The 17,521-nt window shown below is 48.5% G+C and overlaps 1 protein-coding gene across 1 annotated transcript in view; it reads left to right on the top strand.

Annotated features, from left to right (window-relative positions):
* Positions 1–430: 430 nt before the first annotated feature.
* The window catches only part of LOC144510264 (kazrin-like), a 139,087-nt gene continuing 121,996 nt past the window's right edge, over positions 431–17,521 (top strand). The window contains exons 1-3 of the mRNA XM_078239759.1: positions 431–514; positions 1,329–1,499; positions 5,024–5,107. Of these exons, the coding sequence (XP_078095885.1) occupies positions 431–514; positions 1,329–1,499; positions 5,024–5,107 (339 nt within the window). The remainder of the gene's footprint in view (positions 515–1,328; positions 1,500–5,023; positions 5,108–17,521) is intronic.

Genomic DNA, 17,521 nt, shown 5'->3' with positions numbered 1-17,521 from the left:
CATCTCGCTCTCTCTCATTCTCTGCCCATTTCTCTCTCTCTCTCTGCCCACCTCTCCTCTCTCTCTCTGCCCATCTCTCTCTGCCCATCTCTCTCTCTGCCCATCTCTCTCTCTCTCTCTCTGCCCATCTTTCTCTCTCTCTGCCCATCTCTCTCTCTCTCTCTCTCTCTGCCCATCTCTCTCTTGCTCTCTCTCTGCCCACTTCTCTCTCTCTGCCCATCTCTCTCTCTCTCTCTCTCTCTGCCCATCTCTCTCTTGCTCTCTCTCTGCCCACTTCTCTCTCTCTCTCTCTGCCCATCTCTCTCTCTCTCTCTGCCCACTTCTCTCTCTGTCTCTCTGCCCATCTCTCTCTCTCTCTCTGCCCATCTCTCTCTCTCTCTCTCTGCCCACCTCTCTCTCTCTCTCTCTGTCTTGTTCTCTACAACCGAAGATGGCTGAAGCTTTGAGACAAATTGGTGCCTCTTCTTGCCCGAGGTGGAGGGAAGTGATTGGCAGCAGCTCTTTTGGTTACAAAGTCAGTTTATCTGAACTAAGCTCTGTGTTTAGTGGGTCAACGGGTAATTCGACCCCAAGGTCTGGATTCCAAATTTTGGAGTTGCTGTTTTTAAAGTTGATTGTGTGACCTTGCAGCTGAACTCCACAAGCCCAGTGCTCCCTTCCCCTCTCTCTTTATTACCTTTCAATCCTCTCTGTTCATCCTGCATCTCTCTCGCTCTTCGCCCCCACCCTCCCCTTGCCTTGCACACCCCTGTCCCCCCCGCTCCCTTGTCCCTGCTTTGCGGTCATCCCTCTCTCTCCTAATGAAAGGAGGCGGCACGGTGGTTATCTCTGCTGCCTCACAGCGCCAGGGACCCGGGTTCAATTTTGGCCTCGGGTCACTGTCTGTGTGGAGTTTGCACATTCTCCCCGTGTCTGCGTGGGGTTTCCTCCGGGTGCTCCGGTTTCCTCCCACACTCCAAAGATGTGCGGGTTAGGTGGATTGGCCATGGGAAATTGCCCCTTAGCGTCTGGCAGATTAGCAAAGGTAAATATGTGGGATTACTGGGATAGGGCCTGGGTGGGATCGTGGTCGGTGCAGACTTGATGGACCAAATGGCCTCCTTCTGCACTGTAGGATTCTAAGATTCTATGATGAAAGAACTATTGAGGCTAAGTATTCATTCGCAAGGCCTCAGTAACTTTAGGAGTCATTTTCCAATATGTGCAAGTGGAAGGTGAGGCCCTGTGGGTTTTAATAATGGTGTAAAGTTTACTGTGTGGTTCAGACCTCCCACTGTGCTTTTCAGTTGCCTGGATAAAAGTGCAGACTCCATTCCCATCCTTTACAGGAGAGCGAAGATGCAGTGAAGGTCTTGGCAAAGGAGAAGGAGTCGCTGGAGCGAGAGAAATGGGATCTACGCAGACAAGCCAAGGAGGCGACCGATCATGTGACTGCCCTCCGATCGCAGCTGGACCTGAAAGAGAACAGGATTAAGGAGCTGGAGGCAGAGTTGGCCATGGTAAGTGGCAGGAACACCCAGTTCTATATCAGACGCAGCATCTCACTGACTTTGTCCTTGAACTCGCAGGGAGCCCTGTGGCCAGATGGACCAGTAGGCAGATAAACAGCAGGTTGCCCATTGTCATTGTGTGAGTGCCTTCCGTTTCCCAATGATCTCGACATGGCCTCACTGGGGAATGGAGCACTTTGTGACTAACAGCCAGGGACTGCATTGGCCCCCACCCCGGTTAGAACATGCACAAGCTGCACTGCATGGACTCCTGTTATCATTTTATTCTGTTAAGCCATTGTAATGGACCTGCGAGCAGCCAGTTACAGTCCAGCAATGGACAGTGAGTTAGGGAGACAATATGGCGGTAGGTTGCCCTCAAGGCACCACTTCTCCCCTTCTGTATTTGTCTACATTGTTACTCGTGTGTTTTTCTTTACCCCTCTGTGTGTGTCATGTTGTTGTTGGTGGACATAGAGAGCGCACACACACAGACACACACACACAGACACACACACAGACACAGACACACACACACACACAGACACACACACACACACAGACACACACACAGACACATACACACACACACACACACAGAGACACACAGAGACACACAGACACACACACACACACAGACACACACACACACACACACACACGAGTCGACTAACTTTGAGATTCCCCGTCCCTCACCAGTCTGGGCTGCTGCCTTTCCTGCAGGAGGAGCTTGGGGGAAGAGGACTCACTCACATTCAGAAGCAACCAAAGGGAATCCTGGATTTGTCTGCTGCGAATGGTGCTGTCCCAATTCCTTCCTGTTAACCTCAAGCTGGCAACGGTTTAGTTACAGGAAATAAACACACAGGGTTTCCCGCAGAATCAGACAGTGATGATCAGCAAATGGATGGCGATGCTGGGCTCTTTAAGGAGATGAGTGTAAAATTGGAAAGGGGAGGAGTCCTTGTTTAAACTTTATTAGTGTCACAAGTAAGGCTTACATTAACACTGCAATGAAGTTACTGTGAAAATCCCCTAGTCGCCACACTCTGGCGCCTGTTCGGGTACACTGAGGGAGAATTTAGCATGGCCAATGCACCTACTAACCAGCACGTCTTTCAGACTGTGGGAGGAAACCAGAGCACCCGGAGGAAACCCACGCAGACATGGGGAGAACACGCAGACTCCACACAGACAGTGACCCAAGCCGGGAATCGAACCCAGGTCCCTGGCGCTGTGAGGCAGCAGCACTAACCACCGAGCCACCACACATTGTTTCTCCTCTTCACCTCTTGGTGAGCAGGTTTATAGAAGGGGCTGGAGAGGGAACCCCTTTGCAAAATGACCCTGATAAAGAAATTGAGAACAGGTTTACACTACCCCCCCCCCCCCCCCCCCCCCACTTCACCTCCCGATTGCCTATTGGACGATCACAGGACTGACCTCACTGTTCGGTCTTTCACAATAAAATAGCCTGATAACTTTCTCATTTAAAAACAAAACAGGACATTGCGAATGATGCTGCACACAAGGAGGCCATTCAGCCCGCTGCCCCTGTGTCAGCTCCTTGGTGTAGAGCTAGCCCACTGGTTCCACTCTCCTACTCTTTCCTCAAAGCCTCTCAAGCTTTCCCTTGATCCAGTTCCCTTTTTAGAGTAACTACTGGATGAGCTTTCTGCCGAGACCGGGTGCCTGTGCAGTTCACAAGAGCTAGGAAGCGAGAGAAAGGGGAAACGTGTAAACTGTAGAGCAGACAGCAACCTGGAGCACGATGGCGCTGTTCGCACTGACATACACAAAGCAGGTTTCAACGTGTAGCAGGTAGAATGTGTCGTCACTGTGCATCGTGCAGGGCCTGCATCAAGAGTTTGTTCTGTCTATTTTTGGGATTTGAACATTGCTGGTCAGGCCAGCGTTTATTGTCCATCCTTAATTGCCTTTGAACGACCTTTCCTTGAAGCACTGGAGTCTTGTGTGCTGTAGGCCCATCCACAGTGTTGTTGAGGGGTAAGGCGTTCCAGGATTTTGACCCAGAGACAGTGAACGATGACACTGTTCCCCAAGTCAGAACGTTGTGTGACTTGGAGGAGAAGATGCATTTTGTCGCTCGTGGTTTTTCCATCCGTCTGTTGTCCTTGTAGGTAGCAGAGGTGGAAAATGCCGTTGAAGGAAGCTTCATGGTTAGCCGCACGGTAGATGGTGGATACTGCCACTGTGCGTTGGTAGGTAGAGGGAGCGAATGGTTAAGGCGGTGGGTGGGGTACTACACTGGCTCTGGGATACACACTGTTATGAAGTATGGGAGGTATCATTATGTGAGGAGGTAGGCCCAAAGCTCTGTGAACGGATAACCCACTGGATCGAGCTGCGCATTGGTTCTCTGCAACCTCTTCCTGTTGGACCTGTGTCAGTGTGGGAGGCCGATGGTCTCTCGGGTGTGAGGGGAAGTTTTAATGTCTTGCTCTGTGAAGCATTGGTCCCCTGCAAGAAGTCCTGAGATCCCAGGCAAGCGGCTCGCTTTAAAGAGGGCCAGCTTTGGAGGTGCGGTATGAATCGTGATCAGTTGCTCGGCACGTACTAATGCAACTCCCGAATGCGGTACTAAGGTTATGTGGAAGTAACACGTTGCCAGGAGGTGAGGGCAGAGTCCTTCTTCCCAGAGGGGTTTTTACGACAATTGTCGACAATCCTCACTATGGCTGAGGCTAGCTTTCAACTCCAGGTTTAGCGCCGGGGGGGGTTTACCCATGCAGCACAGTTTATGATCCCGGTGGTGCAGCAGCTGCCTTGTCTCCCCGTGGAGACGGGGCCAGCACTTTATACAATTTTGGGTGTCAGTCGTCCGGACACCTCTCACTGAGCCGTTTTCAGCAGGTTTGCACTGACATTGACAGTAAGGTGAGCACCTTAGATACACTCAGCATTCACCTGTTAAAGCTGGCTTCCGGGCCTAAGGCAGCCCCAGTACCAGGCCGCAGACTGAGACACACTGTTCAGCTTATTATCGTTCAGCTGCTGCACAGATAGGCTTTGACTTCAGTTCCAGGTTTGCCCCTTCCACACAGCTGCATCGTTGGTTCAGGGCGGCACTTTAGGGAAACCTGGCTAGCGGACAGAGGCAAGAGCTCAGTCCGGGTGGAGATTAGAAGTCCCTTCACTTGGGCTGCAGGAAGTTCAGGAATTTCACCACTCCGTTCTGCTGCTAAGACCTTGCAGGCCGCCCCCATGTCCTCTGTTCCATCCTTTCCAGTGCATGCTCTTGATTATTTTCACCCCCTTCTCTTGCGTCCAAAATGGTTTTCGTGACGTACTGACTTCCATCTTCCCTTTTATTCCTTTCTTCCTTTGCTTCATTTTGGACCTCAGCTTTTACCCACCTCCTGGAATATATGTCGCCCTCCAGCATCCTGGTCCAACTCCGCCACCTACTGGTAAGGCAGGAATTAGCCTGCAAGAGCTGAGGGCAGGTCAGGTCAAAAGTCGTGTAGGGCAGAACACATTAGGTCATTCTATTTGACATGCTATCTCCCCAGATAATGAACCGTATGGGCCAGAAAATGGAATATCGCATTTTCGATCGTTCAGCTGAGAAGGAGCCCTTTCCTCGGGTGCTGGCGGTAAGACGTGCACTGAGAAAATATATCACGCACTGTGTGTATTTAAATGGTGTTCTGTTGTACAATTGGCACCAAACGATCACCTAAGGCCACTTTAACTCCAGCGTAGCTCTTGAGCTGGTGCGCACGTTTGTGTCCTGTTACTAACCCCCTGGCTGACATCGGGATGTTCCTGCACAGCGCACGCTGCTCTGGGGTGGGGTTTTGCGTAGCGGGGGTGTGTGGTAGGGTTAATGGCCTCATCAGTTGAACCTTCTCCACCCTTGTTTCCCTGCTGTCCTGTCCCAACTCTGGGCAGCTGTGCATTTCCCCTTGCCCCCCCCTCACTCCACTAAAGGCAGTGCTGCAGCCCTGCAGCGGTCATTCTCCACACTGCCAGAGCTCCACTTCCAGGATCCTGGAACTCCCTCCCTAACTGCACTGTGGGTGTACCTACACCTCATGGACTGCAGCGGCTCACCACCACCTTCTCAAGCACAGCCAGAGATGGGCAATGAATCTGGCCTTGCCAGCAATGAATGTCCACATCACCACCCAGTAAAATTAATTTTTAAAAGTCATCTTAAGAGCTGTCTATGAAGAGACCTCTCCGTATCTGTCCTCAGAGCTTCGCGTAATCTTGTGTACCGCCTGTGGGATATTTCAGTGCTGGCTGTTCTGGGGATCAGTACTCTGGGGATTGTGGTGCCCGTGAATTTGTAGAGAGCACCTCTGCTTCTCTGCAAGTGGCCTTTAATTACAGCTTCAGACTGAAGTCACCCTCTGTAAGAATTACACAATGATTGTATCTGTAAAAAACCAAGTGCTGTGGCCTACAATACCACTCAGCCGGGATAATCAGTTGTCAACAGAGCATTTATCTATGGTGGGTGTCACAGTTAATCCTAATTCCTGGATTCAGGCATAAGAACATAAGAAATAGGAGCAGGAGTAGGCCATCTAGCCCCTCGAGCCTGCCCCGCCATTCAATAAGATCATGGCTGATCTGACGTGGATCAGTACCACTTACCCACCTGATCCCCATAACCCTTAATTCCCTTACCGCTCAGGAATCCATCCATCCGCGCTTTAAACATATTCAGCGAGGTAGCCTCCACCACCTCAGTGGGCAGAGAATTCCAGAGATTCACCACCCTCTGGGAGAAGAAGTTCCTCCTCAACTCTGTCTTAAACCGACCCCCCTTTATTTTGAGGCTGTGTCCTCTAGTTTTAACTTCCTTACTAAGTGGAAAGAATCTCTCCGCCTCCACCCTATCCAGCCCCCGCATTATCTTATAAGTCTCCATAAGATCCCCCCTCATCCTTCTAAACTCCAACGAGTACAAACCCAATCTCCTCAGCCTCTCCTCATAATCCAAACCCCTCATCTCCGGTATCAACCTGGTGAACCTTCTCTGCACTCCCTCCAATGCCAATATATCCTTCCTCATATAAGGGGACCAATACTGCACACAGTATTCCAGCTGCGGCCTCACCAATGCCCTGTACAGGTGCATCAAGACATCCCTGCTTTTATATTCTATCCCCCTCGCAATATAGGCCAACATCCCATTTGCCTTCTTGATCACCTGTTGTACCTGCAGACTGGCTTTTGCGTCTCATGCACAAGGACCCCCAGGTCCCTTTGCACGGTAGCATGTTTTAATTTGTTTCCATTGAGATAGTAATCCCATTTGTTATTATTTCCTCCAAAGTGTATAACCTCGCATTTATCAACGTTATACTCCATTTGCCATATCCTCGCCCACTCACTCAGCCTGTCCAAATCTCTCTGCAGATCTTCTCCGTCCTCCACACGATTCACTTTTCCACTTATCTTTGTGTCGTCTGCAAACTTCGTTACCCTACACTCCGTCCCCTCCTCCAGATCATCTATATAAATGGTAAACAGTTGCGGCCCGAGTACCGATCCCTGCGGCACGCCACTAGTTACCTTCCTCCAACCGGAAAAACACCCATTTATTCCGACTCTTTGCTTCCTGTCGGATAGCCAGTCCCCAATCCACTTTAACACACTACCCCCAACTCCGTGTGCCCTAATCTTCTTCAGCAGCCTTTTATGGGGCACCTTATCAAACGCCTTTTGGAAATCCAAAAACACCGCATCCACTGGTTCTCCTCCATCAACCGCCCTAGTCACATCTTCATAAAAATCCAACATGTTCGTCAAGCACGACTTTCCCCTCATGAATCCATGCTGCGTCTGATTGATCGAACCATTTCTATCCAGATGCCCTGCTATCTCCTCCTTAATAATGGATTCCAGCATTTTCCCTACTACAGACGTTAAGCTGACCGGCCTATAGTTACCCGCCTTTTGTCTCCTTCCTTTTTTAAACAGCGGCGTAACATTAGCCGTTTTCCAATCAACCGGCACTACCCCAGAATGCAACGAGTTTTGATAAATAATCACTAACGCATCCACTATTACCTCTGACATTTCTTTCAATACCCTGGGATGCATTCCATCCGGACCCGGGGACTTGTCCACCTTCAGTCCCATTAGTCTACCCAGCACTGCCTCTCTGGTAACATTAATCGTATTAAGTATTTCTCCTGCTGCCAACCCTCTATCGTTAATATTTGGCAAACTATTTGTGTCCTCCACCGTGAAGACCGACACAAAAAACTTATTTAAAGACTCAGCCATATCCTCATTTCCCACTATTAACTCCCCCCTCTCGTCCTCCAAGGGTCCAACATTCACTCTAGCCACTCTATTCCTTTTTATATATTTATAAAAACTTTTACTATCATTTTTTATATTAATTGCTAGCCTAGCTTCATAGTCTATCCTTCCTTTCTTTATCGCTTTCTTAGTCTCTCTTTGTTGTTTCTTCCCTCTCTCTTGTCCCGACACACATGGAATGCACACACAAATACTGCACACATCAGACACCCCGCACACACAGGTACACATGAAATACTGTGCATTTACACGCGCACACAACCCAACCCACACCTGCGCACGTGACACGCCCTGTGCACTGGTGCACAAGACGGACCCTGTGCACATGCGTGACACACCCCAGTGCACACAAGATACACGCACGCGACACACCAACCTGCGCTCACGACACACCAACCTGCGCTCACGACACACCAACCTGCACACGCTTGCAAGCGGCACACTCTGTGCATGTGTACATCCCGCATGCACGCACACACCCCCCCCATGCACTGGCACAGCACACACCCCTACACACACACTCATGTCGCACTCCTGCGCGTGCCTGCTGCAAGTTGCCCACACGCGCCTGCACCTTGCTCCCCCCAGCACCCAACACGCCCCGGGCCCACCTATCCCGCAAGGATTTTTAGGATCCTCCAAAGTCGCCACAGGATGCAGCCATGGTCTCTATATAATCCCTCACTGCTGCACTGAAGTCCAGGAGCGATGCCTGAACTCTCAGCCTTCAGACTTTGGGAGTGGATCAGGGTCTTGCCTTTCGTGGTTGCAAATGGCAGACTGCGTGAGGGAGAACGAAACGGAGGATGGGGGGAATATCAAAACCCATTAGAGAAGGGAGCTGAGCCGCAAGTATTGCAAGCTGCTGCATGTTTGGGGGATGTGACCCTTCATAATCAGGTGCTGGCGATTAGCTGCCACTCTGATTGCTCCCGTCTGCTCCTCTTTCATGTCATCTGTTTTCATGTCACTCGCTCTCTCAGCACCTTGCACTCAGTTTTTCAGTAAAATTCCTAACCCAATGGCGACAGGGACCTTGCCTCATATTTGTTACGCCTGCCTCATCTTCCCCTTTATTCCCTTTTCCAAATACTGTCATCACCTCTCACACTTACCCTCCTCACCTTCACCTCCACCCCACCAACATCTGCCATCAAATACCTCTTTGGTGGTTGAACCTCCAGAACAACCACATCTTGACAACCCTTTGCCTTGTGATACATTTGGATCGAGCATGGGCCTCCTGAAGTTTCCTCCATTCCCTGACAGGGGCCAAGGGGGAGAACTTTCCAGAGTCCTCACTGCTTTGCCCCCATCCTTTCTGTTTTGTCTCCCGCTCCCAAGAGTTAGCAGGTGGGGAGAATGGTGTTTGAGGTTAGCAAACATTCATAGATGTTCTTCATTCACCCTTCACGTACGTCAGTAGGTGAATCTATCGATTAAATCATGTCTGGGTTGATTGATTAGTTTTCACTCGCTCATTCAACAACACCCAACCGAGATGCTTAACTTACTTCTGTTTTGTTCCAGGGAGAGTTGTGGATTGTATAAATGTGTTAGTTTAGACGCCCGCCCTTGTTAACACTCGAACTCTCAGAGAAAAAGGACGCAGTTTAACCAACAGAATAATATTGAGCTCCCACTGATCCTAGCCCAGTGACACATTTCTTCCTCCCTCCACACACACCCCGCCCCCCCCCCCCCAACCATCACTACCCCCAATCAGTACTTCATCATGGGGTTGGGGCAGGGGAGGGGTGCAGCTATAAATGCCACGAAATACCCCCTTCAGGCACTGGGTGATTTTCACAGTACACGTCAGCTGAAAGCGTTACTCAGCCACTGTTAAGTAAAAATCCCGGTGACATTTGCAAAATGGTTTCGATACATGATCAGAAAGGAGTAAAAAGACTGAGCAAGTGTCCTGAAACGTTCACTGTCCTGAAGGGAGGATCCCTTGGCCGCGCCTGGTGTCACTCATTAACCCGCACACAAAGTGAACCTCTTGTTAACATCGACGTAAAACATCCACACAGCAGGCAGCTGAGCATCAGCTTGAAGCTATACTCCGACATACCTCTCACCCGTCACTCCGACACTCAGATGTGCCCAACTATAACGACCAGATATATCTGCATTCTGTTTAAGGTTCCTTCTTTCCTCCCCATTTCATCTTTCGTTCTACCTGCTGCCCCATGTTTCTCTCCCATTTGTCCTCCCCCGCATTGTACGCAATACCTTTCTCCTTCGGCTATCCGGAGATGGATGGCAGTGCCGCTAGGTAAATCTGCTTGCTCGTGTCTCGAGCTTCCTTCCAGCTTTCTTCAACAATTACATACAAACACATGAATGAGGAGTGGCAGTAGGCCATTCGGCCCCTCGAGCCTGCTCTGGTTGTGGCCTGAAGCCACTTTCCACCCACCCCCTGCTATCCCTTCACTCCTTTGTTGGTCAAGAATCCATCTATCTCTGCCTTAAAAATATTCTGTGACCCTGCCTGCCTCCACCGCTCTCTGGGGAAGAGAGTTCCAAAGATTCACAACCTCTGAGAGAAAGAAATTCCTTCTTGTGTTTCCAAACTTGTGTCCCCCTAGTTCTAGTTTCTCACACAAAAGGGAAACATCCTCCCAGCATTCACTCTGTCAGGTCCCCTCAGGATCTTTTGTACATTTCAATAAGGTCACCTTCCTCTCGTTCTTCTAAACTCCAATAGATACAGGCCCAACCTGTCCGATCTTTCCTTGCTAGATAACCCCTCACCCCCACCATCCCAGGAATCAGTCAAATTAATCTTCTCTGAGCTGCTTCCAAAGCATTCATGTCCTTTCTTAAATAAGGAGAACAAAAGTGTCCACAGTTCTCTTGATGTGGTCCCACCATCGTCCCAAAAACATCCCAACTTTTACAATAATGACAGAAAATGCTGGAAAACCTCAACAGGTCTGGCAGCATCTGTGGACAGAAACAAAGCTAATAGAATCATAGGCTCATACAGTGCAGAAGGAGGCCATTCGGCCCATCGAGCCTGCACCGACCACAATCCCACCCGTGCCCTACCCCCATAACCCCATGCATTTACCCTAGCTGTGACACTAAGGGGCAATTTAGCACGGCCAATCCACCTAAACTGCACATCTTTCGAGTCAATGTTTTGAGTCAGTATGACTCTTCTTCAGAGCTCTCTGCATTGATGCTGCCAGACCTGCTGAGTTATTCCAACATTTTTTGTTTTTATTTCAGATTTCCGGCGTATTTTGTTTTTATCCCTAATTTTATATTCCATTTTCCTTCACAAAACAAAAACCAACATTCCATCTGTCTTCCTAACCATCTTGCTGCACTTGCATATTAACCTTTTGTGATTCCTGTACCAGGACACCCGGACCCCCTCTGTCCCACAGGGCCCTGCAATCTCTCTCTACTTAAATAACTTGCTGCCTTTCTATTCATCCTGTCAAAGTGGACGGATTCAGGTTTTCCCATGTTATTCCCCAACTGCCAATTATTTGTCCACTCACTCACCCCCCCCCCCATCGATATCCCTTTGTTGACTCCTTCACCAACTTACTCTCCCGCCTATCTTCGTATTTGGGAAGAGGGGAACCAAAAGTAATATTTCCAAGTTTGCTGACAACGCGAAACTTGGTGGGAATGTGAGTGGTGAGGAAGATGCTCAGAGACTTCAAGGTGTTTTAGACAAGTTAAGCGAGTATGGCCGATGCAGTATAGTGGGGATAAATGTGAGGTTATCCACCTCGGGCAGAACCACGGGTGACAGAGAATTGTTTCAATGGCGATAGATTTGGGAAATGTCAACATACAAAGGGACTGGTGATCTTTGTACACCAGCCACTGAAAGGAAACATGCAGTGCAGCAAGCAGCTAGGAAAGCAAATGATTGTTGGCTTTCATTGCAAGAGGATTTGAATGCAGGAGGATGTCTTACTGCAGCTGCACAGGGTCTTGGTGCCACCACATCGAGAGTATTGTCTGCATTTTTGGTCTCCTCACCTAATAAAAGATATATTTGCTGTAGAGGGGATGCAACGAAGTTTCACCAGACTGATTCCTCGGATGGCAGGATTGACGTTGCAGGAGAGTTTGGGGCGACGGGGCCTGGATTCGCTGAAATTTAGAAGAACGAGAGGGGATCTAATTGAAACGTATAAAATTCTGACAGGGCTGGACAGACCTGGGGCTCTAGAACAAGGGGTCACAGTCTCAGGATACAGAGTAAGTCATTTAGGACTGAGATAAGGAGAAACTTAGAGAGAACTCCACTCAGAGGGTGGTGAACTGTGGAATTCTCTGCCACAGAATGCCATGAAGGCCAAGTCACTGAATATATTTAAGAAGGAAATAGATAGATTTCTAAATTAAAGGTGTCAAGGGGTATGGGGAGAGTGCGGGAATATGGTGTTGAGATAGAGGATCAGCCATGAACATATTGAATGGTGGAGCAAGCTCAAAGGGCCAAATGGCCTACTTCTGCTCCTATTTTCTATGTTTCTATGTCTCATCAGCAGATTTAGTATCATACATTCAGTCCCTTCATCCAAGTCATTGATATAAACTGTAAATAGTTGAGGCCTCAGTGGCACTCCCCTCATCACATCTTGCCAACCTGAAAATGACCCATTTATGCCTACTCTCAGTTTCCTGTTAGCTAACCAATTTTCGATCCAGTTTACACCACAAGCTCCTATTTCAACCCCCTTACACCATGAGCTCCTATTTTGCATAGTAATCTTTGATGATAGGTTCCAGCATTTTGCCTGTGACAGATAAGAACATAAGAACTAGGAGCAGGAGTAGGCCATCTGGCCCCTCGAGCCTGCTCTGCCATTCAATAAGATCATGGCTGATCTTTCCGTGAACTCAGCTCCACTTACCCGCCCGCTCACCATAACCCTTAATTCCTTTACTGTTCAAAAATGTATCTATCCTTGCCTTAAAAACATTCAATGAGGTAGCCTCAACTGCTTCACTGGGCAGGGAATTCCACAGATTCACAACCCTTTGTGTGAAGATGTTCCTCCTCAACTCAGTCCTAAATCTGCGTCCCCTTATTTTGAGGCTATGCCCCCTAGTTCTAGTTTCACCCGCCAGTGGAAACAACTTCCCTGCTTCTATCTTATCTATTCCCTTAATAATTTTATATGTTTCCATAAGATTTCCCCTCATTCTTCTGAATTCCAATGAGTATAGCCCCAGTCTACTCAGTCTCTCCTCATAAGCCAATCCTCTCAACTCCGGAATCAACCTAATGAATCTCCTTTGCACTCCCTCCGGTGCCAGTAAATCCTTCCTAAAGTAAGGAGACCAAAACTGTACACAGTACTCCATGTGTGGCCTCACCAGCACCTTATACAGCTGCAACATAACTTCGCTGTTTTTAAACTCCATCCCTGTAGCAATAAAGGACAAAATTCCATTTGCTGCCTTAATTACCTGCTGCACCTGCAAACCAACTCCTCGAGATTCCTGCACAAGGACACCCAGGTCCCTCTGCACAGCAGCATGCTGCAGTTTTTTACCATTTAAATAATAGTCAATTTTGCTGTTATTCCTACCAAAATGGATAACCTCACATTTACCAACATTGTACTCCATCTGCCAGACCCTCGCCCACTCACTTAGACTATCTATATCCCTTTGCAGACTTTCAGCGTGAAGCTTAAATGGCCCGTGGTTTCCTGCTTTCTGTCTCCCTCGTTTCTTGGACAGAGGAGTCACATTTGTTATTCCCCAATCTGATGGAACCTTTTCAGAATCTGGGGAATTTTGGAAAATTAAAACCAGTGCGTCCACTTTCTCAGCGACCACTTCTTTTAAGACCCTAAGATGAAGCCCATCAGGATCTGGGGACTTCTCAGCTTTTAGTTCTAATAATTTTCTCAATACCCTTTTCCTGATGATGATAATTGATATTAAATTCCTCCCTCCCTTTCACCCCCAAATTCACAGTTTTTTTCTGGGATGTTATTTGGATTCTCCACAGCGAAGACAGATGCAAAATATCTGTTCAGTTTGTCTGCCGTTTCCTTAATTTCCATTATTAATTCTCCATTTTCATTCTCTAGAGAACTAGTTCACTTAACTTACTCTTTAATACTATTGGAGACTTCTACTATCTGTTTTAATATTTCGAGCTAGCCTTCTCTCATACTCTATTTTTCTCCCTCCTTATTAGTCTTGTAGTCATTCTTTGATGTTCTTTATATTCTGTTCAAACTTCTGAACTGCCACTCATCTCTGTGGAATTATGCATTTTTTTCTTTTAATTTGATACCATCATTAACTTTTTTAGTTAGCCACAGATGGTGTGTCCTTTCCTTCGAGTCTTTCTTTCTCACTAGAATGTATCTTTTTCTGAGTATTCTGAAATTGTTCCTTCAACGTCTGTCACTGCATCTCTACTGACCTATCCCTTAACCTAATTTCCCAGTTCACTTTAGTCAGCTCTGTCTTCATGCCTTTATAATTGCCCTTATTTAAGTTTGAAACACCAGTCATAGATCCACTCCTCTCTTCCTCATTCAATCATATTATGATCACTGCTACCTATTGGGAGGGGACGGTGGGGTCATTAATTAATCCTGTTATAGTGCACATTCCGAGATCAGGTATAGCCTGCCCATTGGTGCAAAGATATGCTGTTCCAAGAAACTGTTCCGAAAGCACTCTATGAACTCATCTTCCAGTCTACCTTTGCCAGTCTGATTTGTCCAATGTACATATAAGTTAAAATCGCCCATAATTATCGCCTTTCCTTTATCACAAGCCCCCATTATTTCTTCCCCACCTTACAGTGTGGAGTCTCTAATCCCAACGGTACAGAAGGAAGCCATTCGGCCCATCATGCCTGCACTGACAACAATCCCACCCAGGCCCCATCCCCATAACATATTTACCCTACTAATCCCCTAACGCTAAAAGGCAATTTAGCGTGGCCAATCAACCTAAAGTTTTAATGTTTATTTATTAGTGTCACAAGTAGGTGTACATCAACACTGCAATGAAGTTACTGTGAAAATCCCCTAGTCGTCACACTCCATCGCCTGTTTGGATACACTAAGGGCGAATTTAGCATGGCCAATCCATCTAACCAGTACGTCTTTGGACTGTGGGAGGAAACCGGAGCACCCGGAGGAAACCCACACAGACACAGAGAGAAGGTGCAAACTCCACATCGACAGTCACCCGAGGCTGGAATTGAACTCGAGTCCCTGGCATTGTGAGGCAGCAGTGTTATCTACTGTACCACCCTATAAACCACTGCCACAAGTTACTTCTTGCTTTACTATTTCTCACCTCTGCACAAACTGATTCTGCATTTTAATTTCCAGACCTAAGGCCGTCTCTCTCTTTTGACCAATGTCATCCTTAATAACAGCACTAACCCTCCACCTTTCCCTAGCTTCCCGGCCTTCCTACATATCATGTATTGTTGAAGGTTCTGGTCCCAGTTTTTGTCCTCCTGTGGCCATGTCTCTGTAATGGCTATCAGATCATATATATTTATTTGTATCTGTGCTGTCAGTTCACCTGTGTTGATACAAATGCTATGTGCATTCGGATACGAAGCCTTTAGTTCTGTCTTTTTGTTATTTTGTCTTTTCTGCTGATGCACTCATAGGTTTCTACACTCAGTCCTTTTCTGCCACACTCTAATCATCATCTCTCTTACTGCTACCTCGCTCTCCTGCCTTGTCCTCTCTACTTAATGTATCACATCTTCCCAGATTTGATCCCTTGCCTTCACTATTTAGTTTAAAGCTCTCTCTACCACTCGCATTATGTGACTCACCAGAACACGGGTCCCAGCACGGTTCAAGTGAAGACCATCCCAACAGTACAGCTTCCACTTCCCAGTACTGATGCCAGTGCCCTATGAATCGAAGCCCGTTTCTCCCACACCTATCTGATTAAGCCATGCGTTTAACTCTAATCGTATTCACCCTATACTAATTTGCTTGTGGCTCAGGTAGTGATTCAGAGATTATTGCCTTTGAGGGCCATCTTTTCACCTGCTCTTAATTGGACATCGCGTTGGGAACTCACTGAATAGGGAATAAAGGACTCAAAATCCAAATCTAGATTTGTGCATTTTTCACAGACTTCTTTTGGACAGAATTTTCCCGTCCCATCTGCCACGGGAATCGTAGTGGGTGGGACATGGACCATGCAAAGGTCCTTTGACCTTGGGTGGGATTTTCTGGCTTTGGGGCAAGCATGACCGGAAAATCCGGCCCATTGAGTCCCTCAACTTTATGGAGCCTGAGATATCTCCATAGCCAATGCAACCCAAAATCCATACATCACCTTGGTACTACCAGCACTCACCAAAACACAACACCAAACACAAACCACTTTTGATAAAAAGACTGCAGCTTGAAGCTCCTTTTCTTTGCTATCCCATCCTCCTAGGAAGGTTGGTTGATACAAGTATATTTCTGTCCTGTCACAAAAGGGAATCTTCATTTCACCCCTCATCAGAAGGTTTTGTAAATGTCGCCTTCATAACGCAGCTCAAATTTCCAATCCTACCTCCACCACGCCACCAAGGGCTCCTGCCTGCCACCTGGCAATATGCCCTGAATCCTCATGAGGATTCTAGACATGAGAAACATGAGACCATTTTATGTAGTATAATGTCCGATCGTGTAACAGGGATATCTAATCACTTGGTAGTACAGACCTTGAGTCATGCAGAAAAAGAGACATGCTGTCGAATCTTTCCATCTTGCACTCATCAGAACAAACACAAGGGGAACGAACCTCCTATCCCACTGCACTAGTTTCTTAGCGCAGCGGGCTGGGAGAATCTCGCAGCTGCCAATGCGCGGGATTCGGGGGCATGCGTTCCCGCCCCAATAGTGTCTTCCCGCGGCATCTGCTCCACGCCGGAAATTGGCGGGGAGACGCCAAACTCAAACCGTGGGTGGCTCGTTGGTCTAGGGGTGTGATTCTTGCTTAGGGCACTAGCATTAAAATGTGAGAGGTCCCAGGTTCAAATCCCGACGAGGCAGTAACTTTCCAAATACGACCTAAGAAGATCCATCATTAACATTGTTATTTCCGTATATTTAAAATGTAATTAGCAGCCCGGGACTGAAACCTTCAGGCCCACCAGCCTCTCCACCCCACCCCATCCCACCACCACCAGCACTCGGCCAGGAATGGTTCACTCCAGTGGGGTTTACAGTCGCTCCCCGCTAATGGGGAACTAGCGGCCTGACCCCGCTGCAGTGAAGGGGGGGCAATCGGGGTTCCCCAGAGGGTCGGGCGGCGGGGGAGGTGCCCTTAGGCATTGGCACCCTGGCAGTGACAGCCTGCGCCCCTGGCACTGCCCAAGGAGCAAAGTGTCCATGCCCAGGGGGCACTTTGGCACTGGGCATTGGCACTTTGCCCCTTGGGCAGGGCCTATGGGGCGGGGCCTGATGGGGGTGATCAGTTGGGGGGGTCCCGCTGCCACTCTGCAGACAGGATCAGTGGGGGAAGGAGGGAGGCCAGGAGGCGGGGATGGGTCAACCTGCTGGGGGAGTTGGCACTGTAGGGGGGGTGGGGTCGAGTCTGTGGATGGAGGGGTATTGGGAGGGGGGTGCTGGAGATCGGGGTAGGCAGGGAATGGTTGGGGAGGGGGTGGGCAGCACTGGGGCCATCGGGGGGGGGGGTGGGGCAGAGGGCCAGTGCTTTAGGGGTCACAGAGCTGACCAGCAATT

Source organism: Mustelus asterias, chromosome 22 (genome assembly GCF_964213995.1).
Source record: "Mustelus asterias chromosome 22, sMusAst1.hap1.1, whole genome shotgun sequence".
NCBI classification, from domain to species: domain Eukaryota; kingdom Metazoa; phylum Chordata; class Chondrichthyes; order Carcharhiniformes; family Triakidae; genus Mustelus; species Mustelus asterias.
The sequence above is the reverse complement of the archived record's forward strand: the minus strand, read 5'-3'. Positions and strand labels throughout refer to the sequence as shown.